The sequence below is a fragment of the Malus sylvestris genome, chromosome 12 (assembly GCF_916048215.2).
Source record: "Malus sylvestris chromosome 12, drMalSylv7.2, whole genome shotgun sequence".
In the NCBI taxonomy this organism is placed as follows: Eukaryota; Viridiplantae; Streptophyta; class Magnoliopsida; order Rosales; family Rosaceae; genus Malus; species Malus sylvestris.
In genome coordinates this window covers 32,276,247-32,301,841 of record NC_062271.1, presented here as the reverse complement: position 1 = coordinate 32,301,841, position 25,595 = coordinate 32,276,247, and the positions used below count along the sequence as shown (strand labels likewise).

General features: G+C 35.9%; 3 protein-coding genes across 6 annotated transcripts; 2 read left to right on the top strand and 1 right to left on the bottom strand.

Annotated features, from left to right (window-relative positions):
* The first annotated feature begins 104 nt into the window (after positions 1-104).
* LOC126592709 (ycf20-like protein) lies at positions 105-2,257 on the top strand. Of its 2 annotated transcripts, none has more exons than XM_050258468.1 (3): positions 105-246; positions 839-1,008; positions 1,618-2,257. In XM_050258468.1, the coding sequence occupies exons 1-3, from the start codon at positions 235-237 to the stop codon at positions 2,060-2,062; spliced, it is 627 nt and encodes a 208-aa protein (XP_050114425.1). In that variant the 5' UTR covers positions 105-234; the 3' UTR covers positions 2,063-2,257. The 2 variants fall into 2 exon arrangements, with proteins under 2 accessions (XP_050114425.1, XP_050114426.1); XM_050258469.1 differs by lacking the exon at positions 105-246 and adding an exon at positions 259-724.
* Positions 2,258-2,545: 288 nt separating this feature from the next.
* On the bottom strand, positions 2,546-4,321 carry LOC126592708 (protein FAR1-RELATED SEQUENCE 5-like). Its single transcript, XM_050258467.1, has 3 exons — positions 4,154-4,321; positions 3,220-3,709; positions 2,546-2,886 (listed from the first exon to the last, which is right to left on the bottom strand). The coding sequence occupies exons 1-3, from the start codon at positions 4,159-4,161 to the stop codon at positions 2,686-2,688; spliced, it is 699 nt and encodes a 232-aa protein (XP_050114424.1). The 5' UTR covers positions 4,162-4,321; the 3' UTR covers positions 2,546-2,685.
* Positions 4,322-21,020: 16,699 nt separating this feature from the next.
* Positions 21,021-25,595, top strand: LOC126592462 (AP2-like ethylene-responsive transcription factor BBM1). Of its 3 annotated transcripts, none has more exons than XM_050258137.1 (9): positions 21,021-21,556; positions 21,747-22,491; positions 22,623-22,705; positions 22,906-22,914; positions 23,025-23,113; positions 23,537-23,610; positions 23,764-23,814; positions 24,006-24,082; positions 24,219-25,595. In XM_050258137.1, exons 1-9 carry the CDS (start codon positions 21,229-21,231, stop codon positions 25,238-25,240), a joined length of 2,478 nt encoding a protein of 825 aa, XP_050114094.1. In that variant the 5' UTR covers positions 21,021-21,228; the 3' UTR covers positions 25,241-25,595. The 3 variants fall into 3 exon arrangements, with proteins under 3 accessions (XP_050114094.1, XP_050114093.1, XP_050114095.1); XM_050258136.1 differs by having other exon boundaries at positions 21,744-22,491; XM_050258138.1 differs by having other exon boundaries at positions 21,431-21,556; positions 21,730-22,491.

Sequence of the window (25,595 nt, the reverse complement as noted above, 5' to 3'; positions counted from 1 at the left end):
AGTCATAGAGTGGAGGGCATTTTAGTAAATGACATTCGTCTTTCTTTTCAGGGATGTATATTTCCATAAACAAAATGTTAAAAAGTGAATGGATTGTTCCAAAAAGTAAAACCCAGAGTTACGCTGCTGCTGCTGCTGAATTCATGCTCCGGTTTGATAATTGCCGCTGCTGAGACGAAGCCTTGCCACCGCCGCTGTCTTCCGACTACTGGCACTTGTTCTCTTCAAAGTTCAATGGCGAGTAATGTAATCTTCTTTATCTTTATCTCTTGTAATTTTATAATTTTTATTATAAATGTTTCCTTATGGCTGGGTCAACGGCTTGTTGATTCTTCTGTTCATGCCCAAGGGTCCTGACTCCTGTCCCTAGTAGTAATTGGCTCCAAGTATTTTCCTTTTTTTTTTCTTTGGGCTTCTTTCTTATCATCATCTGTCTGCCTTGTTTGTGATTGTTAATTGTATTCTCGCAAAAGAAGGGGTTTCTGGGAGGTCAGATCATTATGTATTTTGTTCATTTTCTCTGCTTCCTAAATAAATTCATGTGCAATTTGCTTTCTTTTCTTCATTTCATTTGGTTATGGATGATTGATACCAACAACTCTATCAAATATACCAAGACTCACTCACACTAGTATGAGTATCAACCTTGCCATGGAATCAATTAGGCTCCACCTCATTCTCCAAAATGGATTTATGTTCATAACCATACAAGAATCAAACTCACGTGAGCCCCTGTAACAATCCTTAACCTTGAGTCACCATCATCACTGTCCAAATTGAAGGCTTGTGTTGTGTACTCACAATTTCATTTTCTCTTCCTTCCATCCTTCTATTCTAGTTCTTGGCCTCTCGAATAGGAACCGCACCACCACTGGAGAATCAATTTCCTGAAAGATCACATGTAGCTCTTGCAACTTGTATGATCCACAACTGTTGCAGCGAACCAACTTTTTTCATGGTCCAAACTTCAAAGATTCGCATAAAGTCTCTGCCATTCCCCCAAAGGAGGTATACATATTTTTGGGTCATTCAAAATTTGTATTGTTCTATGCTATATCTGACTGAACTTTTGCATTTTCTGCTTTCTTGTTGTTTACAGAATAAGGTCAACTGCATTATATCTTTATATGAACGGATGACTAAAGATTTCTCTTATTCCTAGGAATACCTTAATAATTAGCAGCACTTTATAAATAATGTGAGTTGTATGCATCCTTGTTGCATAGACTGATTCTGTTGTTCTAGCATTCTTTCTTGGATTTCCTCTTTTTGATCTGCTGTATCCCCACCCTACCTATTTCGGAGTCGTAGAAAATTATGATGTGGAATTATGCCCAAATTTGCTGCAGATTAGGAACTTATTCCAAGATCCTGCCTTCACTAAGAACTAGGGGCTTAAAGGAATGGGAGAGGGATTTACAGAGAATGATTTCAGTCATTTTGGAACTTTTTGTCGGCAGTCAACATTATATATCCACATCAAATAAAAGTTGTGCGAACTGTATTTAGGAGTTATAAGTTTCCTGGTCCAAAAGCTTGCTGTATACTGATGCCTTGTTTCATAAAAAATATGTTAATGCCCTTCTTAACATGCTTATTTTTGGTATGCTGACGCAGTTTTCAGTCAACAAGACGACAGTGGAGAATAGCCTTTGCCTTGGACACAGGTGGGATTCCCGATGAGGGTGGGCAAGAGGGCATCAATGGCAACAACTCTAATCTCAATGCCACCCGGTTGGGTCGGATAGTGACTGCAGGTGGGAGACAGCTACTGGAGAAGCTGAATTTAGCCAGGAAAAATTTTCCCATGAAAATATTTCTTCTTCTTTTGGGTTTCTACACGGCAAATGCGTTGGCTACAATCCTGGGGCAGACCGGGGATTGGGATGTTTTGGTTGCGGGTATAGTGGTTGCTGCCATTGAAGGTATTGGCATGCTAATGTATAGAAAGCCCCCCTCTCAATCGAGTGGGAGGCTCAAGTCGTTTGTCATGATGGTAAATTACTGGAAAGCAGGTGTTTGCCTAGGCCTCTTTGTGGATGCTTTTAAATTGGGTAGTTAAAGGTGCTTCTACAGTTGTACCCACCTCAAGTTTGGAAGATGGAGATTTACTACTGAACTTGTGTTTTTAACGCCCTTTATCCGTCGGTAGAATGTCCAGTCCAGACCCACCTTTATTGTAAGATGACCAATCTCAACTAAATTTTTGCGAATGAAAGTTTGCCCTGTACATGCAGCGCTCAGTTTAATGTACAAAGCTACTGTCTTACTAAATGAATCCTGCATAAACAAATTTCTTGAATTATGCCTCCGGGGGATGGGATCATTAGAAGATTTCCCCCTAGTGACCGCCAGTTTCGGTATCTTTGGAGCTGGGGCTGGCGGCGAGGACGATGGTGTTGGCGGGAATGGGATCGGAAGGGATGGTACAACCTCACCCTCATACACCATAGTGCACAGAATAATGGCTTAACCTCTCAACTCTAGCATGCTACATTCTACATTCTGCACTCGTTACTTGTGCCATGTGACAACCATACGAGCATTTGTATATAGGGTTGGCTGTTTCAAACAAAACACAGCTAACTCATACTTAAAAATTTCGAAGTAATACTTGTTCCGCAAAATAAAATAAAAAGTATCAAACTAATGTGAAAATATTCAATGTACATTAGAATGCCAGGCCTATCCGAGGCTACGACGGTTTTTCCCTTCCGATTCAAGCTCCTTGACATTTTCGACAACATGCTGAACTTTCTTCGACAGGTCTTGCGTATGTTCCTCAATGTGATTAAATAGAAGATCAACTATTTCTCTAAGTGCAGCAGACCGCTTTCTCTCGAGGAAGAGCTCGTTAGTTAACTCTGCAATCTTTGTCTTATCGTCCTACAAACACACGACAGGGTGAAAAAAGAAAAGAAGCCTGAGGTAAATGAATTTCAGGTCATACTAATGCGATGCAACTGCAATGTCAACTTGTAGGCCTGTTCAATAATGTAACTCTCATATGAAGTCCTAAAAAATATGTCATTGAGCAACATGCGCAGCAGATACATTATGAGCTCTGTAACTCCCAAAAATCCCATTTAATTGACCAAATTAAGTTGCAGAACCTCGATATAAGATTGTTTCAAGTCTAATATGAGTTAATATCCATGACGCAAAACAAAAAATTGCTTTAAACAAATTAAAGTCAATAACAACTGTAAAAGATCTTACCGGTACTTGATCATTGATCAGTCCTTTTAGAGCTTTGTTGGGAGTCAATGCATGAGTGTGCTCCCTAACGAACCATGTAACAACCCATTTCCCAACACTGAGTTTCTTGATGGACAGCATTGCCCTACAACCTACCCTAGTTTGAGCCCGAGGCTTTAGGGTCTTCTTGTCACGCCTGTCAGGCTTTCGGAAACCCTCTTTGTTGCATACCAATGTCCGCCCAATGACGGTTCCATCGTGTTTGGATCGATACATATCGTTCATACGAGTAACAAAACCCATACGAGTGGCATAGGCATTATAAAATGCCAGTGCACTTTCTTGTGAGTCGAATTCCTGACCCACATACGGCTCATGTGGTTGGACTAGACTTGATCCATCTTTACAAGAACTTGGAGTCCTTTGATCATCATCATCATCATCATCATCCTGTCCAAAAAGATGACTCATATCTACAAGAGAAGTTCCTACCGATGCACCATCAGATTCACTGCAATAAATACATATTTACATCAAGTTGAGAAGAAATTATAATCGATGAAACTCTAAGGATCCATTCCTGCAGGCTGCAGCTAGTCTTCTAGTGCCAAATCACCCCATTTCTTTATTCTATTCTATGAGCACTATCACTGCCTGTGGATTTCCCAAATCCGAATTCATGTATTTATCTAATAATATCTAAGCGGATTTATTTTTAAAGCACATGGATTATGGAACATCGGGAGGAATTGGAGGATGAAGCTCAAACAACACATTACACAATTTAAAAGAAATCAATTTCCATATTATTCCATGATTCTAACTAAGAAAAAGAAGATTCCCAAGAGTAATATCACAATCGCGCCCAGAAACTAAAAGGAAATTGCAAAACCCAATTCTATTGAATTGACGGAAAATTAATAAGGAAGCCTGAATAATTGCATGTCAAACTTACTGAGTCATTGAATTTTTCGGAAGCCCCCCGAAATGCTGGCAGTGGTCGCTCAGATGCACACAGACGGCAGCCCTTTTGTTTAAAGCGCCACGCTCAGGCCCTCCGCGATAGGGAACTAGGAGAGGCTTTCTGGTATTTCCATATTTCGTCGAAATAAAAAATAAAAAATAAAAAATATCTACTTATTTTTAAGTTTCTCGCCTAAATATTTTCATAAAATATTTTTTATGCTCAATAAATAGTAAAATTGTTTTAGTATACTTTATAACATTTGTTTTTTAATACTCATGCAAAATATTCTGCGAAAACACAAAAAGAGTGGGTCAACACTCATAATTTTTAATTAATTATGCAAATTTCCATAAAAATTATAAAAACAATTTCTTTTCAGCTTCACCATATTGTAAGAGCAATTCCACCCCAGTGGATATTGCCCAGCACCTAGTCTAAAAAACTGCCCAGCCCCTTGTCAATTTGCTCCAGCCCGCAAAAGAGCCTGGCACACAGCCCAAGCTAGGCAACAGGCCAGCCCATTTCGGACAGACCTAGAGGCCGGCCTGTTTAGCAGGCGCGTGCAGCACAAGCGCGCTTGTGCGCGAGTAGCAGACCGGGTTGCAGGCGGGGGGGGCTCGCTTGTCAGCCCACTTGTGTTCACCCAGAATAGGGCTACGTGGCCCTCCTCAGTGCCGTTGGATTTCCAACGGCTATTTTTTGTAGACCGTTGGATTTCCAACGATAAAAAAAATTTAAATTTGACTTTTAAAATGGACCGTCCGATCATAGATCAACGGTCCAAGTTTTTTTTCACAAAAAGTAAATAAATAAATAAAAAAACAACCCAACGGTCATAAATATGACCGTTGGCCACGTGGCAAGTCCCTAGCTCTTGGATTTGAATATTTTTCAAATCCAACGGTCCAAATTAATTAACTATTAAAATTCATTAAAATTATTAAAAAATACAGAAAAACTATTAAAAAATACATAAAATTTAAAAAAAAATACATAAAATTTTGAAAAATATTAATTTTTTTCCTATAAATACCTAACCCTCATCTTCTACCTTTACACCACATTTCAATATTTTCTACACTTTCTATACTATCTACATTTCAATATTTTCTACACTTTAAGAGAAAAAAATGTCTTCGTGGAAGCTTATTGAAGATGTTACGTTGTGTGAATGTTGGGTTCACACTACTCATGACCCGATTACGGGTAATGAGATGGATAAGCGAGAAATGTGGAGTAAAATTACGAAAGCGTTTTGCGATGTACATGGAAAAAATGGCGATGAACAAGGATTCTGAGCTAAAAAGAAGGATTGAGCTTGGTGTGAGGATGGATGTAGGGATGTAGGGTTTATATGGACAAAAAAAGAAAGGATGAGGTTCTGGACAATGCCACGTGGCACTACGTGATTGGTTGAAAATCTTATCGAAATCTTGGCTAAATTATTGTAAACCGGAAGTGACACGTGGCGTGTCGGGATTGGTCGAAAATATTATCGGAAATCTATCCACAAAATAGTACGTTCAGATAATGACACGTGGCATGACGTGATTGGTTGAAAATCTTATCGAAATCTTGGCTAAATTATTGTAAAACGGAAGTGACACGTGCCGTGTCGGGATTGGTTGAAAATCTTAGCGGAAATCTATTCACAAAATTGTACGTTCAGATAATGACATGTGGCGTGACGAGATTGGTTAAAAATCCTATCCGAAATTAAAACTATTTTATTTTTTTATTCTTTTGACAAAATTTAAAAATATTTTAAATGGGCTAGGTGCTAGCGCATTTTGTAGGGATGTAGATCGTTTGTGCCAGCGCATTTTTTCACTAGGTGCCAGCGCATTTTTTTAGAGATGGAGATGCCTTGGCCTATTACTGTTCATTGGAGTATGTTACTGTTCATTTAAGTGGATAAATGCGCTGGGTGCTGGCGCAAAGTCCTTAGGAGTGGAATTGCTCTAAGGTTTTGAAAATCTCATATAAGAAATTTTCAGATATATTCTTATAGGCGGAACACCATTTTGTAAATATTTTAAGCCCCACTAGTTTTTTTTACTTATTTTTAAGTTTTCAACTTATATATTCTATAAAAAAAATACTTCAACGCTCAATAAAAAGTAAAACTACTTTCAAATGGTTTATAACACTTTCCTTAATGCCCAAACAATTTATTTAGCCAGAATACAAAATTCTATTGCTTTCTCAAACATTGTGGGCTAATCAGTTTTGCCTTAAAGCTTTCCTTAATACTCACAATTTTTAATCAGTTTTGTAAATTTGTTAAAAAAAACCATTATAAAGCTTATTTCTTTTCATCTTTGTTGCACTGTGAGATTTTGAGATTCCACGTATGACATTCTGGACATATTCTTGTGTGTAGAACTTCGTTTTGGTAATGTTTTGGGCCAATTTTTCTATTTATTTATAAATTTTCGGCTTAAATATTTTATAAAAATAATTTTGATGCTCAATAAATGGTAAAAAAAAACCGATTACAAATGGTTTGTAACGTTTTCCTTAACGTGCACGCAAAATTCAAAATATTCATAAAAATATGGGATTTTAATTTATTTTGTAATTTTTGTGCAAAAACTATCATAAAATCTATTTCTTTTAATCTTCGTCACACCGTCAGCTTTTGAAATTTCACGTAGGAGTTTTTGGAAATATTCTTAGGGGCAGAAGACCGTTTTGTAAATGGGACCCCACTAATTTTTTTTCCTACTTGTTTTTAAGTTGTTGGCTTGGATGTCCTATAAAAAAAATACTTTCGTCCAATAAATAGGAAATTCGCCTTCATATGGTTTATAACTTGTTCTTTTCACGATCACGTAAAATATTTGGAAAAAACATGTCTCCCTTCGCTCGTAGGTCTTGACACAAGGTTAGAATTCTAACTCTTCCAAAGTGGTATCTCATAGATGGCTTGGGCTCCCCAAAAGGGGGTCTTCTTTGTCTTCCACCTAAGCTACGCAGGAAAAACCCAAAAAATTTACTATTAAATCGACAGATAGGTAACATAACATGAAAATCTAATGAGAAAACAATTGTGAGATATCAAATTTACAAATTTTACGGTAGGTTTGTATAAAAGAAAACGCAAACTAGCTAGCGACCAACATACATTTCGACAGCCCTCTTGAGTTGATTTTAATTGATAAAATCTGGTTGGCATTGTCAGTTATGTGCATGTAGGATCTTCTGTGAGAGATGTTGAGAATACCGAGTACATATGTTCCTCCAATATTGTAACTATAATTGAATATTCTACCGAGGCATTGCTTGAGCTAACGGCTGGTTGAGAGAAAGGTCTATGCATGGTTTTCCTATATGAAGCAGAGCACTTTCTCTCAACCAGCAGTTAGCTCAAACAATGCCTCGTAGAAGCTGGAGAAGCGCAACCAAGGATCAAAGCTAACCGCGAAAAGCTATGCTGAGCTAATTGCTTGATTTTCATCTCTCTTCATCCTGCAACTAAATTAAATACTACGCCTTGTTAAATAACTAAAACTGATGAGTCAAAATGATATTATATATTTTATCCTATTCTTAGTATAATTTGGTAACTATTTTGGTAGAATTTTGATATTTTGCTTTATATTTTCAATATAGGACATTTGAATTCCTCTAGAGTAAAACATGATCAAACGAACGAATTTTGGAGTGATTCAAATTGGAGGACGTTTGTGTGTCTCTTGGTGCATTCATATCAAAATATGATATTTTTCTACCAAGCGGTTATTTTATGGCGATCAAATAAAGAAGCAGTGTGCGTTGCTGAAAAATGATTTTTTGGGCTTAAATTGCATTTTTGAAGCCCATGATGACCTCAAATGGGTTCGTGTCCTTCTGGATAGGTGTTCAGACTAGTTCAAGCTTTAAATTCAGCTATTTTGGGCCAGTTTTGGAGCTGATTTGGGTTCAAAACATAGCTGTGCAGATTTTTAGACGAATTTACCAAGTTAATTTAGGATTATGTTTCCTAATTTATTTCAATTTATTAGGTTTCCTATTTTTATTCTAAGACCTTTTACTAGGAGGATTTCATTAGAGTAGTATAAATAAGCCTTTTTGGCCGGCTCTAGGAGGATTCTCTAAAAAAAATGTACGCAAGATTGGAGAGAAGATTTTGGGCAAAGCTTAGAGATTTTCAGACTTTATTCTACAAGGTGTTTTCATTTTTTTTCTATTTCAATAAAGACTTTGTGATTTTTATTCTGCATATGCGTAACTAATTCTCTTTTGTTAGGGTGATGCCTTGAGCCTTAGCATGAATATGTAGTTTTTATTTAATTGCTTATGATATTATGCATGCATGCTTTGAATTATTAATCACTGTACTTTAAACTGTCTTTGTGTCTTAATGATTTGCGACCATTAGGATGTTAGATAAGTAATTGGATGCAATTCGGTCGGAATACCACCGGGGAATTGAGTATTGCTTATTGTGATTGATAGTTGTAATTTCACCTATGATGAATACCACGTCTTAGGGGTTGCATGGTTTTTCAAAGGATTTTCACAAAGCATAATAAGTCATGTATGTTTATATTTGATCTGAATACCAACAAATTGCACGTTTGATATACGTTCTAACTTGAACATCACTAGTAGAATATGCATTAGGAAAACCTAACATTCAAAGTTGCATGGGTAATCCATAAGTAATTAGTAAATCTACATAGAATTGTTAAGAGGATGGTGGAACCCTAGTGTTTTTCCAAATTTATTTCTCACAACTTTTTATCTCTGATTTGTTTTCTTCTTAATTGGTTATTAGTTGTTTTTCCTAAATTACTCTTATTAAAATTCGTTTTTATTATTTTTAAATTCAAAATCAACATTTTCCAATTTTTTTTAGTAAATAATTAACTAAGATTTTGGTTTTGCATTAATTGTTTTAAATAATTCGTGTGGAAAACAACATTTGCTTGAGCTATTTATACTACAACAACCTTATTCTCTTGCAAGTATTTTGTGTGATTTTAACCTCTTTGCGCAGGTACCTAAAAATCCTATCAAAAACCAAGTCATAAAAAACAATGTAAGATATAATAAGAAATAGCTTACCAATGGCTTTGCACAAATAAGTAAATCGTGCCGTTAATATAAAGATTGAAACTCTCTCAGATTCTTGTGGAATTGCACAAATAAGTAAATCGTGTCGTTAATACACAAATAAGTAAAAACACATGTTATATACTTAAGTGCTGGGCAAATGACTGGTGGCAAACAAAACATTAATAAGGCTAAAACAGGATATAACACTTTTGACTGCACATCTCACGTACTTTTCCAATACTCAGTTTCTTGATCGATACCATTGCCTTACAGCCAACCCAAGCAATGATTAAGCCATCCAACCTAGAACGACTGAACAAGCTAGGTAGATCTCTCACACCAGCGTATGTGTTCTGAAACCTCTTCTTGCTGCGTAAAATAATGCATTGTAAAAGTAAAAGGCATGCATGTGCAACTGCTTCTGTTTCAATAAATTCCTGGCCAGCATACGCGCGTTTAGCATTTTGCTCCACTCTTGAACAATTTTGAGCCGCTGCTTCCTGATTTTGCACAAGACTAGAAGCCTCCTCAATGTCCTCATTCTCAACACAAGTTGCCAGAATTGCACTGTCCAGCGATCAATCTTCATATTTTGCAATTCACACATACTCTCAATTTCTTCAAATCCAGCTAATGAACACACAGGAGAGGTGGGGATTAATCGGCTAACCCGGCCCAAATAGATCCTCTCTCTTCATCAATCGAATTGATCATCGGCACTGCCTGGACATCCCACCAAGTCGGTAGGGTGGGTTCCTCCGATTTTGGGCCTCCCCTCCTCACTAGACCACTACTCTCTTTTTGTTCGGGGGCAACAGACCACTACTTTTATAAATAAATAAAAACTGACATTTTAAATATTTCCCATACTAGATATTATCGTTATTTTTTTTTTAAATAAATTTGATATTATTTACAATAAGTAGTGAAGGAGTGGATGAAACCTCACAATTAACTAACCCTATTAATTTGGTTTGAGCTCATCCTTTAGCGATAATCAAAATTAAGTTTTTTTTATATATAAATGAAGAGAAATATAGCCAAATCATAATATAGTAATTTTTACAATATTCAAAGAGATCTCAAATTTAAATCCTAATTATTTCCTATAAAAAACTTGATGTTGGCCACTCGAAAATGTTGTATACCATAATTATTAATTTACGTTGAAGGAGAAGGAGACAATTTGATTCTAAAGAGGAAATTGGAGAAATTGTTCCTGAACTATGATCGAATTGTAGCTTTGGTCCTTAAATTAGAAATTCATTAGATTTGGTTCCTGAACTTAATAAAATGTGGAGCATTGGTCCCTCCATACTAACACTGTGAGATTTTCTGTTAATTTGATGACGTGGTCTTTGTGGGCTTCATATTTTCTATTAACTCTCTCTCTCTCCCCCATCTTCCCTTCCGCCTCACCCTCCTCCAAACCCCAGCCATACCATTGTAGCACTCTCCCAACAACCAAAATAAAAGAAAGTTTCTAATCCAAATTTGGAACACTTCTCTGGATCTCCTTTTGCAAACGAATTCACAATGACATCCATCCACGCTGTCTCGACATATAAGATTCAAGAATTTTGTGGGATGCAGGTTCGGGTTTCGGGTGAAGGCAGTGGTCCGTGGGTTACAGATTGGGATCTGCTAGGGAGTAGGCATTAGCGATTGGGGGTTGGAAGTGGGAGGTTGGCGGGGAGTACTGTATCAAAGATTGAAGGTGAAGGGTGGGCTACAAGTGTTGGTGGGATGAGGTAGGCCTGCACTTTCTACTGTACACACTTTTCACTAACAAGTAAACATTTTTAACTAAAATTTAACGGAATTGGTTACGAAGGACTATTCCTCCACATTTAATCAAGTTTAAGGATCAAATATAATAAATTTTTAATTTATGAATCAAAGCTACAATTGGATCATAATTTAGGGACAATTCCTCCCATTTCCTCGATTCTAAAATTCTTTTGACAATACGTTGACCACATTGCCCCTTTAATTGCCGGTGAAAGTCATAGCTTAGCTTAGCTACCTGCCTGTAGTTGTACGTCCCTCCCTCTTTCCCTTTTAGGGATTTGGATCATTTATGAGGCAATTGGTTGGGATCCTCCTGATCGGGTGTATGTGGGCTGTTGGATTTTTGTACAAACAGGAAATCCTCTAAAAGTTATAATAATTGTAGTCGTTGGATAAAAATCCAACAGCCCACAGACACTGGTCAGGAGGATCCCAACCAATTGCCTCGGAGAGGACCCAAATCCCAATTTTAGAATACATGAATAGGGAAAATGATTTTAGCCGGATCATTTTTCTAGGGATCTTAAAGATCCAACAATTGTATCCGTTCATTGTATATTGTACGATCAGTTTTCGTTAGGTACTATTTATTATTTAAATTTTATATAATTTCTAATCGCACGATGTACGATAAACAAACACGATTGCGGGATGGATCCTTTTCCCATGAATAGAATAGGCTAGGAGAAACAAAATCACTCCGCTATTTTCTCCTGCCTGTTACCTGCTGCTTGTCTGTCTATACATTATTTGTCATTTTGTCACCCTCCCGTTCTATAAAGAAAGCATAATACTTCCGTCCTCACATGTGAATGCACATATTCCCTTATTTTTTTAGTAATGTATTTTTATCATATAAACATCGTAATTTGAACAATTCAATTTATAAATTTTCATTTGAGGATCATTCTTACAAAAATTATTCAAACCGGAGATCATTTAATCATCCAAATTTATAGAATAAATTGACGGTATGAGCACTAAGTAACATGTTCTTGATGAACCGTCCATTTATTAGATACATTTACATGACTAAACATTATTCGATTCGAATAATTTTTATGGAACTTTTAACGAAAAGTTTCTGGTATTGTTCACTTTAACGAAAAACCACATTTTTACACTAAAAAATCAATTATGGTACTATTCACTTTACCCTTTATTTTGTCATTTTTGTTAAAACTCAAAGTTTTCAAACCTTTTTCATTGATTTTCCCTAATTTTTATTCTAATAATCTTCAAATAAAGATTTTATATGTGAGTGATTTCAATTATAAAGCTTATATGGTGAAAATACATTATTCGAAAAATGGTGAAATACGTGCATTCCCCCATGTGGTGACACACAAGTGTTATCCATAAAGAAATTAACCCCCTTATAGTCTTCAAATTTTCTGGTCCCAACTTGGGCCAATTATGTATAGAAATAAACTTTATATTGTAATAAGTTATAATTTCTAGGTCTCGTATTAAGGAAACTCGCATTCATATAATAATAATACATGTCAATAAATACAAACATATGCAATGTCATAAATAAAAAATTGAGATGAACTAAAATATTTTTTTTATAAAGTTGTTTTAGAAAATGCTTTAATTTTTTTAGAGTTTATACCGCGTCTTTGAGCTTGCAGGCATGTAATACCTGCACAACAACATCTTCTTGTTGAAGTCAAAATATTTCTAGATTTTTAAGCATGTTTAGAGAGAAATATGAAAGAGAGCAATAGATTTTAAGGATTAGGTGTCTCTCCAATGTTACATACTAGATTTTAAAGATTGTCTCTATCCAATTGTACATCCTGAAAATCGATATGCTCCACTACTAATTTAGAACTTTGTGTCCATACAACTTTCATTAAGGATAGTAATCTCCCTAAAGTTATAAAATTGATTTGGCCACACCATTACGACTATATAAAAAATTTACTGTATCATATACAAAATACATTCATGCTAGCTAGTTACTCTTAATCTTACTCTTAGCCCACAAATATGTATACATGTATTTTTAAATTATGGCTCTATATATGATTTCTTTAACGTTTTGCTGATAAAGTTTTATTACTTTGGGGCTTCAACATGTTTTGCTGCATCTCTGAATTGTGAAACGTGAAGGCCATGGATTCAAGTAATGCATGTAACGTAACGTAACCCATGCTTTGCTTTATCGCAAATTCGCAATCACCATTCACCACATCCAGATTAGAACGCAGTTCAGCATATCTATATTAGAGCAAATATGTTTACCGGTCGGCATACATACATGTATAATGTATTCCATATGATCACGACTATTACTCCACGATCAGGTCATCTCATGATCGGTTATAATCTGTAATGATCGATTGTGTCTATACAAAGTACACATGCACGTACTTATGTTATCGATATCAAACCGTACGTGATTTTAGACCAGAAATTCATCTCAGTCCTCCAAACTCACATGTTGCACAGAGATTTTGGATAAAACACCTATTTGTAATGTGTGTGTCATCTTAATTATAATCACAAAGACTGGTACATGCCTAATTAATCACTTCTTGTTATAGTCTTTTCAGATTTTTCTTGTATTCTTTTTGCAGGGCGTTCATTGTATTTTATTTTATCAATAATATATATTTTACTTTAATTAATGTTTGAAGAGATGAAAGGGTGTTCTGCTTGCCTGATCTTTTGTTATTCTCGATATTAGGGCTGAATTTGGTTCAAAACAGTTCGGTTTTTTTGCTAAAACTGAAACTGAATCAAAATTTCGGTTCGGTTTCAGTTCGGTTCGGTTTTTTTCAGAATTTTTTTTTTTAAAATCTGAAATTTGATAAACAAATAAATCTGGAAATTGGTAAAGAAATGAATCTGGAAAGAAACAAATCTGCAACACCAAGAGCAACACAAGCACATAATCAATCAAAATACTATCTTAATCCACAACTCACAACAATAATTACATTCATTCATTTGAAATTCAAATGCCTAACAAACCCACAACATAAAAATTGAACAAATATGCAATACAAACCAAAACAACAACCCATAAATTTACCCTAAAAAAACCCATAAATCGACAAAATAAATAAGAGAGACTGGGGAGGACGATCACGTTCATCAGACTAGGCATAGACCCTTTGAAAAAGAACACAAGTCTCTCAGTGCCAGGGAAGATACTGTCATGGAAATAGATGGCCGTGGAAGTTTGGTCCAAGAAACGCAAGAAGTTGCTTCTCACAAAAATGAAGCTTGGAATAGAAAGGAGGATGCTCCCCCAAAGTCATATCAGACAGTTCATCTCAAGGAAAAGATTGAGAAGCTCTAAAACAGGGTTGTGGGTGGGCTGTCGAGACGGCGAGATGACGATAGTGGGTTGTTGGGATGAAGGGAGGGTTGGCTGCGGGTTATGGAAAAGAATGGATAAATTGGAGGCAGGGACGAGAGAGAGAAGAAGGGAATGAAAAATAGAAAAGGTGCGGCTGCTACTACTAGTGGCTAGGGTTTTGTTGATTTCTAATTCCACAAAAGACTATAGATTTCAATCTTTATAAATAGTTTAGTTGTACAATCATTCAAGATTTCAGAGAATTTTGATAATTTTGATAATTAAAATATTATAAAAAATAATTATATATATATATATAACAGTTAGGTTTGGTTTCCAGACCTAAAAATTTGAAACCGAACCAACCAGATTCGGTTTGACAGCTTCGGTTTAGTTTTTTTTTTCGGTTTGGTTTTTTTCGATCTCGGTTCGATTTTCGGTCCTATTTTTTTTGGTTTTCGGTTTTTTCAAACCCACCCTACTCGATATGGTGGTTATAAAATATTTCGATAAGTATAAATGCTACAACAAATCAACATTGAGTAAGTACATGTGGAAGTGGACGCGGCATCCAAAAGGGAGTACCATTGAATGGAAGCCATGTGTTGATATTGGTGTGTTGCCATTCCCATGTGTATCTCATGTCTTCAATTAAAGTACTTGAGCAATATTTGACTACTATATATTGTAATTCACTTCACTTAACTCGTGGGTGGGCAATGGGTCGATAACTCGACATGGCCACGGGGAGCTAACAGTAATTTCAAACAAAAGACGGTGAAATTTGAAAACTAATTTAAGCCGTTCTTGTTCAAATACTAAATAAATAATGCTCTATTAAGGGTTGTCATTTTGCCGACCCCAACCAAAAGATTGCCACATTGCTCAGTAGTTCTAGGTCAAAAGTCATACTTTCTCTCTCTCTCTCTCTCTCTCTAAAATTTCCCTTACATGATTTTCTCTGTCTAAGAAGAGGGCTAAGGTAAGGTTAGGAATGATGATGATTTAGAATACCGAGAGCTTTTTTTTTTTTTTTTAATTTAAATTTTTACAGTGGTAAACAGGCTTTGATTAATAATTGTTAACTTACGTTGATAAAATAAATTATTTTTTTAAAAAGGGTATAGGGCCATGTGTTTTACCGTCTTTGGTTCCTTCCTTCCTTCCTTGATGGTCAAACTTACAGGGAGGTGTTTTTTGAAGCTTTCGAGATGAATCTCTCTCTCTCTCATCCTTTCAGCACCACCTTCGCCCCCCCTTTAATTATTTATTCATTCTTTCTCTCTCTGTCACTCTCTGCACCCTAACCCTAAATTCAAATTTTGAAAATACATGCATATGTGTGTGTGTGCGTATATATATATATATCTAAGAATATACTCTTCTTCTATTAATTAATATAAATTCGTGTATTTCTATCGGAGATATATGCGTACGTACGTGCAGGATAAAGAAAATGATACTATGGAGACTGAGAGGCAGAATTGACAAAAAAGCACTGAAAATGAAAGGGATGTGTATATCTGAGGTAAATGGATTTGAAAGCTTGAGTGAGTATAATTGAGAGATATATATAGTATAGGAATAGGAGTTAGATTTTCTGGCAATCGATCTGTCCCTTTCAAAAATGACTAAATTATTGAAAGAGAATGAAATTATAATCAATCTCATCAGAGTCGTAGACCCACCCGGAAGACAAGGGTTAATGTCCTCGCATGGGGGTGCAGGCTTCAAGCCTCTCTCTCATACAATACAATATCTCTGCTAGCTGGCTGCATGCCATATACACATGGAACCGGATCCCCTCCTGAGCATAGGGTGAGGATCCTCCTGACCGGATCATCTGCCATTGAAATTTAATTTAACGGCTACAAACAGAGAGCCCTCTAAAAGTTATAATTATTGTAGCCGTGGATCAAATTTCAATGGTCCAGATGATCCGATCAGGAGGATCCCACCCTATGCTCAGGAGGGGATCCCGTTCCTATACACATGTATATTGTTGTTTTTCTTTGTTACTTATAAAATAATTAAGACTACTTAAGGATTCCATCCCATATCTCTGCCTAACTTTCTCTAACTTTCTGCACTAATCAAACTAACAGTGTTCTTTTTTTTTTTTTTTTTTTTACAAGCGTGTGAGTCATATTCATAAGTATATATGGCGAGATGGTAGATAAAGGTAGACGAAGAGATAGAGAGACCCCCGTTTGAAGCGGGCCGGGGGAGCAGATTTATGATTAGGACGAGGGGATAATATATAGTTAAATAATGTGATATGGTTGGATGGAATGTGAAAAAGTTATGGGTGTATTTGTTTGTAAGCAGCAGAGACTCAGAGTCACAAAGTAAAAGAAGAAGAGAGAGAAGGCAAATGTGCTGCAGGCATAGGCAGAGGCAGAGGCAGCGGCAGGGCAATGCAATGCAAATTGCAGTGAAACATAATGAAACGAAAATGAAAGAAAGATAGCACCAAAAAAAAAAAATTAGAGAAAGAAAAGTTAAGCTTCGGTGGAAGGGGATATTGCTAGAGAGAGATTCTACTACGTACAAACAGGTTTTTCACAACAAGCAAATTAAGGAGAGAGAAAGACATAGATACTGATCATGCATCACATGAGAAAAGTTAGAGAGAGAGATTATTAACCAAATACATGTAACATATGGAAAAAATTTCAATGCTACATAGTATTAAATGATAAGAAAAATGAAGGCTTTTTTAATTAGCATCCCACAAAATGTTGAATACACCCTACATTAAAATTTAATATTAAATAACTTATTTATCCCACTATGCAATGACAATTTTGACCTTATTAGGTTTTAAAAAAATAAAATAAAAATCTCTAAATACACCTCAAATCACTAAACCCCATTATTTATCTTCTCAACTATCAAAACCCTCCCACCCTCCATTGTTGAACAAAACCCTAACCAATGAAACTACAAACATGTTGATTGAGAAAAATTGCTTTTAACAAATGGAACAAAAAATCAATGTTTCGGAAGCTTCACATGTTGATTGAGAAAAATTGCTTTTGACCAATGAAACCACAAACTGATGCAGCATGATAGAAGCTGCTACTGTCACATTCAAGGAAGCAGTACGACCTCCATACTGCGGAATATACACAAAGAAGTCACATATCTCCAATTCTTTAGCAGAAAGGCCCGTTCCCTACAAACAACACAAAGAAGAAAAGCAGTGCTCTTGGTGAAAGGGTGATGATTTATAGGCAGAGCATTATCAGTGATCCCAACGCCGCAAATATCACAATCTCTGAGACCGAGCGAAAAAAAACACTTCTTGTGGAGGAATATAAGGAGTATATTGAGAAATGTGGGGTGTATAGAAGATGTGGGATGTATGTACAAAATATAAGGTGTATATTGAGAATGTAGGGTGTGGAGGTATTATGGGAAAGTATGTGGGGTGTATTAAGATAATTTTTAAGTGAAAAAGTAAATGTATGGTGTATTAACTATGTAGGGGTTATTCAACAATTTGTGGGGTGTTAATATAATAAGCCAAAATGAATTAGTAAGATTAAAAATAGAATATTTAATAGACGTTGTATAGAAATTGTATCTACTAGCTAAAACAAATCATAACATTAAAGCTAGACCCAATATATATACTTTTTTCTTTGTTGAAAAGAATATTAATATTTCTAAGGTAATTGTTATTAGCACTCCAAAAATCTCATTCTACACTCCTCATAAGTGTATTTTTCTTTCTAATTATAGAAAGTTTGGAGTGTAAAATAAGATTTTTGGATTGCCAATAATAATTCCCTATTCTAATCTAGATTAAAGAAAAAAAATTTAACTTAAAATACAATGAGTTGAAGAAAAAATAAAAGAAAGTAAGTGAATTTTGTGAGAGAAGAGAAGAGAAGGGAGAGATTTTAGGTTTGGTAAAATAAAAGAAAGCTTAAAAATTTTGTGATTTTTTTTTCTTTTAGTGAATAATTAGATAAATGACTGAAACATATGGGTCGCCCGATATTAGAGAGCAGACCCGAGAGCATCCCTCTCCCACAAATGGTTGAGAATACTTCGTTGATTACACTTGTTTGCAAAATTCTTTTAAATGACTGAAAGCGTTTTAAAAAAAATGTTTTAGAAAATAATTCTTAATAAAAATGCAAGTTAATTTTGGAAAAAACACTTGAACTGCTTCCTACAAGAAGCACCAATTAAGTGAATTTTGAGATATTAATTGGTGTGTGCACATTTAGACCTTGTTTGGTAGGAAGGATTGGATTAATAGAGATACTGATCATGCATCACATGAGAAAAGTTAGAGAGAGAGAGATTATTAACCAAATACATGTAACATATGGAAAATTCTTCAATGCTACGTAGTATTAAATGATAAGAAAAATAGAATATCTAACAGATGTTGTAGAGAAATTGTATCTAACAACTAAAATAAAGCGTAACATTAAAGTTGGACCCAATATATATACCTTTTTCTTATTGAAAAGAATATTAATATTCTAATCTAGATTAAAGAAAAAAAAATTTGAACTTAAAATACAATGAGTCGAAGAAAAAACATTATATGCCAAAACAATTCACCATTTACAAGAATTAACAAAGATAATATATTTCAAGAGGACAAGTGGAAAAGGAAATGTGATCATGAACAGCTTGCAAGAAGGGAACAATGTAATATGTAGTATATATATGTGACTACTTTGTTTTGGGAAGAGATCCCCTCTGATCTCTTCCACCAAATCCTAGGGATTCGGAGATCCGAATCCTTGAAATTTGATCCAACGACTACAATTATTATAACTTTTAGAAGGCCCCCTTGTTTGTAGCCGTTGGATAAAATTTCAAGAGCTCGGATCTCCAGATCCCTAGGATTTGGTGGGAGAGGGGGAGAAATTTTTAATTGTCACGGGAACACAAGTGGTATACCATGTGTTTCAATAGTAGTGGTGGGAAATTTTATTTTTTAAGTTATTAACTTTTTAGCACACATATCCCACTATTTGTATAGTGACACGTGATGTACTACCCCATGTACCGGTCACATTGAAAAATCTCTCGGGGATCTCTTCCCCTTTGTTTTAAGATTACGAGAGCACACATGGTCATAGTCTGCATGTATATTAATATATATATATATATATATATATATATATATATATATATGTATGTATATAATATGAGACCCATGCATGTGTTAGCTAGTCTCATAATCTCCTATAATTATAGCAACTAATTAATTGAACTATCTAGCATCCACATATAATAGGCTCCACTTGATGGATACACTACCAATTATGGATATACGAACACCTAAAGGTTTTAATTAGTTTATACATTCATTCTAAGTAGTATACAATTGTAATGGAGTTCATTTAAAATATTAAAAATTCAATTCAATAATAAATTTTTTTCTTACTCTCGTACGTGTACCTTTTTATTAGTATTGTTAATTTCTCATTTGTCAGTCAATACTTAGCAAGCAATTCTTGATACATAGGTCTAATTATATAAAAAAAATGTATGAATTGATTTCTTAACTTATTCAGCGCATTTGGCATCTGATTTTCATTTGTGTGTGTACTTAAACATACTTGCGATATTATTGTTTTAAGATCTTTCATAATAGGTTGGAAAAAGGGAGTGTGACACAAATATATTGAGTTCATATATGAATCACATTCTTACCATGAGTTGAAAAATTTGAGTGTGATACAACTATATTAAACTCATGAATGTGATACTATCAAACGATTAGGTTATAGAATATAGCTCTCACAACTATTGAACTAACAATAATATAGGTATAGTGTTATAAGTATTAAACTTAAGTTACCTAATTCTTATATATAGATATCTAACTCATTTAAACTAATGTGGAAAACCTAAGCTAGACTGAAATAAATGATTAGATCTCATCAGGACGAAAGATGGAAAAGAAAGTCCAAATTCCAATCCACCAATACGTCATTTTGTGTTTTTGGATATTAACTAGTTAACTAAGATTTAATGCAAAATTATAGTATCACCCCTCCCCACCACCCCCCAACGTCCTATTGTCGTTAATCTTATAAGTCAAATAAAAGATCTTGCTCTTGTGTTTTATAAGCTTTTCACACATCTTTTTGTACTTTTAATTATCAAATTAGATAAATCAAATGAATTTAACGGGTATAATTAAAAAGAAGTGTATAAAAAGGATGTTGTGTTTATCATTTATAGCAGACCTTTAAGAGAAGAGATCTCCATTTTTTCTTTAAAATGGAGAATAGTTGTGGGGCTCATATACATCGAACTTCAACGATCTGAACCTTATATTTTTCAAGTTGCACCTCTTAGATCATACTTGCAAAATGTTAGCCAAATCGGAAATATCTGACATATTTAATTGAGTTCAAAGAAATTGACGAATACTTTGTTCTATAAGAATCAATGAAATTTTATTGTGATAATTAAATAGGCAAATGATTTTTTTTTACAAAAATGACCTATGAATCTAGACTTACAAAATCAACCGTTCGGACGTTAAAATTCGATATAGAGTCCCACAACTAATGTCTATTAAAGGGCTCATCATTTATACATGTGTAAGAGGTCGAGGCGGCCGTGCGTGTGAAAGAAGTGGAAAGGAAAGAGACGTGTGTTAAAAACTTTGTATATAAATGCTTAGGAAGAAATGATAGTCATTTTCAATTGATTCTAGGTCTGCAAATTTTTGACCTTTCCTCCTCTCTATGAGTCCCACATACCGCCATGGAAATGGAGCCTCTGTCTTCTCTCTTTAAACAATAGTTGTTCCTGAACCAGTTGGCCACTTGATCTTCTTTTTCTTCTTCTTCATGCATGGAGTATTAGCTGTCTGATCATCTCTTTTCTTTAACTCAAATCATTTGAGATGGGTTCCATGAACTGGTTGGGGTTCTCTCTTTCCCCTCAAGAAGTTGTTCCGGCTGATCCAATGATATCCGAGGGTGCTGATCGTCGTCGTCATCAGCACGGCCAAGATCTTCATGACTTATCTGCCCAAACCACCACACCAGTCTCTCGCTTCGGCTTCAAGTACTCTGATGAAATCTCCGGTACCGATGCCTCCGGCGACTGCTTTGATCTCACTTATTCTCATGACGACTCATCCGCCACTACTACTGCTCCTAAGCATCATTCCCTCAACCACCTCCCTCCATCTTTTGGAATGCTTCATCAAGCTGCGTTCAACTCCCAAGGTTTGTCTTCCCCCCCCCCTCCTCCCTTCCATCCATATAAATACATTCGTTTCTGATTTCTTTTTCTTTTTTGTTTTTGGATGAATGACTTTTTCTTTTATTTCTTTTGTCCTGGAGATCATTCGTAAAATTTAAGTTGTATATTTTAATAATTAATTGTTAATTGGTTCTAGCTACCATATTTTAGCAGGTGCAGATTGGAACATGAACTCATCGGATAGCACCAACTACAAGATCACATCAGACCACCTCTCTATGCTGATGGGAAGAAGTAACTCATGCAATACCCTAAACCTTGAAAACCATCATAATCGTCATCATCAACAGCCAAAGCTCGAAAACTTCCTGGGCCGAGACTCTTTCATTGCGGATCATCACGATCACATCCAGAGTAGCACTAATTCTGCGCATGCATACAATAATAACACTGCCAGTACTAATAACACTGACTACATCTTCTCCAGAACCGCCTCTTCTTTGCAGCTTCCATTAGAGAGTGCCGGTCCCACAGATGTCATCAACGGAGACGGTGCAGGCGGGAAAATTAATAACAACAGTAGCAGCTCGAATATTGGGCTTTCTATGATCAAGACGTGGCTGAGGAATCAACCGGCACCTCAGCAGCAAGAGATGAACAAAAACGATATCAATGGCATCGGTGTCTCCAACAAAAGTACTAGTACTACCGCTAGTACTACCAGTGCGCAGACTCTTTCGCTTTCGATGAGTACTGCAGGTGCTACTACTGCTGGAGATCAAACCTGTTCGTCAGATCGAGATAATAATAAGCAGGCAATTATTAGGACTGCCGCTGTAACCACTACTCAGTCTGGGATCGATAGCCAGACTAGTACTTCTACTGCTATTGAGGCTGTGCCCAGAAAGTCCATTGATACATTTGGGCAGAGAACTTCTATATACCGTGGTGTAACCAGGTAACTATATAAATAACTAATTTTATCTTATTTCTTCATTTACTATTTTAATTGATTTTTGGATTTTGGGGGTCTAATTAATGTTTTAAATAATTAAAGTTCTACTTGTTTCAATCTATGCGTACACACAGGCACAGATGGACAGGTAGATATGAAGCTCATTTGTGGGATAATAGTTGCCGAAGAGAGGGACAAACTCGGAAGGGAAGGCAAGGTACATAATCCATTTTAATTTAATTGTTGAATCTTTTAGGAAAATATATGATTATTTCGTTTCAAGTTTAGTTTATTGATTTATTTAATTTAAGGACGCATCATGCATTTCATGTTTTTCTTTAACTAATAGTGCTGCGTTTCTTTTGTGCGGTTCTTGATCTGGGCCGCCTTTCTATCTCAATCCTCTTTAATTTGCAGTTTATCTGGGTACGTACAATTTAAAGGTCAATGCCTTTCTTCACATGATTTTTTCCCCTTTCCGGATCTCCCTTTTTCTATGATCAAACTGAATAATTAATTAAATCCTTAATCCATAGGTGGTTATGACAAGGAAGAAAAGGCAGCAAGAGCTTATGACCTAGCAGCATTGAAATATTGGGGTACAACAACCACTACAAACTTCCCGGTGAGTTATAAAACGTAATAAAAGAAAAAATTAATGAAAGAGTTCCCACTATTCATGTATGTCGATCGATCACGTTGCCTATTTTGTTTGCGCAACAAAATCTGCTCAATGTCGGCCATTGGTATTGACATGCGCACTTTGGTTAGCTTGGAAACTGGGGAAAGTGTTTCGACTATATATTAAAAAATATTTATATATACTGTATACACTCCCCATTACCAACTGACATTAAGTATCCTTAACATATAGGGAGGGAAGTGTCAAATATTCACGCAAGTTAATCCCAGAATATTAAGTATCATTAATCATATATTGTTCGCCGTTGTGATATTATAGATGCATGCATGGCTTTGATTGATTAGATATATGAGATGGATAACCTCTGAGTTTTCTAATATTTTCGATGATTTGAAATAATACCAGATTAGCAACTATGAGAAAGAGGTAGACGAAATGAAGCACATGACAAGACAGGAATTTGTTGCATCTTTGCGAAGGTACGTAAATACATACAAATATATAAATGACCATGAAGCTAGTGGCATCATATCTCAAAACTACGCCATCAATTATAATTCGTTTTGGAGCCGATTAATTATAATGAAATTGCCGATTTAATTATATGTACTCCATGAATTTTCTTGCTGCAGGAAGAGTAGTGGGTTTTCTCGTGGTGCATCCATTTATCGAGGAGTAACAAGGTAATGCAACAGAGTATGCATGTGACGCAATTAAATATGTTTTTGATTTGAAAATGCTTGGAGGCACCAATTGTGAGTAGCATTCAATCATCAATGTAAAGATCGGTATTCATATGCATGTTACAAGTAAGCCCTAAATATTACATATGTATAGTTGGTTCATGTAATTAATTTGGTTGCATGTGCAATAGACACCACCAGCATGGGAGATGGCAAGCAAGGATTGGAAGAGTAGCAGGGAACAAAGATCTCTACCTGGGAACATTCAGTAAGTTCAATTTCGTTTTCCTGCAATATTAATTTTAATTTGACCTTGAAATTAATTAAGGTACCGATGATAACTAGCTTTTTTACTTTATAATTTCCTAATGAATTTCCATTTATATATATATATATATATATAGGTACTCAGGAGGAAGCAGCAGAGGCGTATGACATCGCAGCCATAAAATTCCGGGGACTAAATGCAGTAACAAACTTTGACATGACAAGATACGACGTGAAGTCGATTCTGGAGAGCAGCACATTGCCCATTGGTGGTGCTGCGAAGCGACTGAAAGACGTTGAGCGGGCACATCACCAGCATCAGCATGAGATGACTCTACTGGCTGACGGACACCACAGATCAACGACGGACGATCAACGCGAAAAGCTGATGATGATGACTCGTAGTACTAGTACTAGTAATTGTCACGATCAATATCATCAGCAACTGATAAATGGCGATCATCATGGAATGAGCGTAAATAACGTCTGGCCAACTCTTGCATTGACCCAAGCCGCCGCCACCGCTGCTCATCAGGCCGTGGCCCCGCCTTTTGGGACGTCTTATTACTCAGCAGTGCCATATAATTCTAATGGCGGGCAGAGGGTTTGGTGCAAGCAAGAGCAAGACACTAATTCTCAAAGCTTTTATCAGCCACAAGATTATCATCATCAAGATCTTCATCATCATCAACTACTTCAGTTGGGAAGTACCCACAATTTCTTTCAGCCAGTCAACCTCATGGGAAATAGTACTACAACGGATTCTATGGAACATAGCTCAGGTTCTAATTCTGTCATATACAATGGTACTACTGCCGGAGATCACGGTGGCTATATTATCCCTATGGGGACGGTTATAGCTAATGGTCATGAGAATAATAGTAATGCTTTTGGAGATGGCAGTTCCGATCATGATCAGGTAAAAACGGCGCTAAGTTATGAAAATGTGTTTGGCTCAAGTAGTACTACTACCGCTGCGGATGCTTATAATCATACAAAGAGCTTGTATTATCTTCCGGTTCAGGCGCCGCAGTCATCATCAGTTTCATCAGTAGGCGTAGCGAAGGGAAGCAGCGAGTATAACAATTGGGTGCCAATAGCAGTTCCAACATCTACTAACAATATGGCTCCTTTCACAGTCTGGAATGACACAAATTAACGCGTATACGTTTCAAATGGATGGACGGTTGAAGGGAGGACGTATATTACTAGTCTGGTATATTAGGATGGGGATTAAGAAAAGGATGTATAAATATGGAACGAATTTCCTAATTTTGATTTTTCATTCTGCCTCTGTGCTAATTACTAGATGATGATCACCTAGTTAGGTGGGGAAGATAGGCATTTTGTTAATTTGGTCTTTTGTTACTAACTTAATTTGCAGTAGGGTACTCTATGCAAATTTTGCAACGGTCTATCTGAATTCAGAAATAGCATCTGAGATCTCTACTTTTCTCATTTGCTATGAGTTTTGGGCACTTGAGAATATTCTAATGGATTCTCGGAAAGTTTTA

What these genes read in the sequence shown, in the direction of transcription:
- LOC126592709 (XM_050258468.1), top strand. An exon ending in CTGCCATTCCCCCAAAGGAG is followed by an intron (nt 1,009 to 1,617) that starts GTATACATATTT and finishes ATGCTGACGCAG; the next exon opens with TTTTCAGTCAACAAGACGAC.
- LOC126592708 (XM_050258467.1), bottom strand. An exon ending in TGATCAATGATCAAGTACCG is followed by an intron (nt 2,887 to 3,219) that starts GTAAGATCTTTT and finishes GTGTGTTTGTAG; the next exon opens with GACGATAAGACAAAGATTGC.
- LOC126592462 (XM_050258136.1), top strand. Translation starts at nt 21,229, where the DNA reads ATGGGTTCCATGAACTGGTTGGGGTTCTCTCTTTCCCCTCAAGAAGTT. An exon ending in AGCTGCGTTCAACTCCCAAG is followed by an intron (nt 21,557 to 21,743) that starts GTTTGTCTTCCC and finishes ACCATATTTTAG; the next exon opens with CAGGTGCAGATTGGAACATG. An exon ending in ATTTATCGAGGAGTAACAAG is followed by an intron (nt 23,815 to 24,005) that starts GTAATGCAACAG and finishes CATGTGCAATAG; the next exon opens with ACACCACCAGCATGGGAGAT.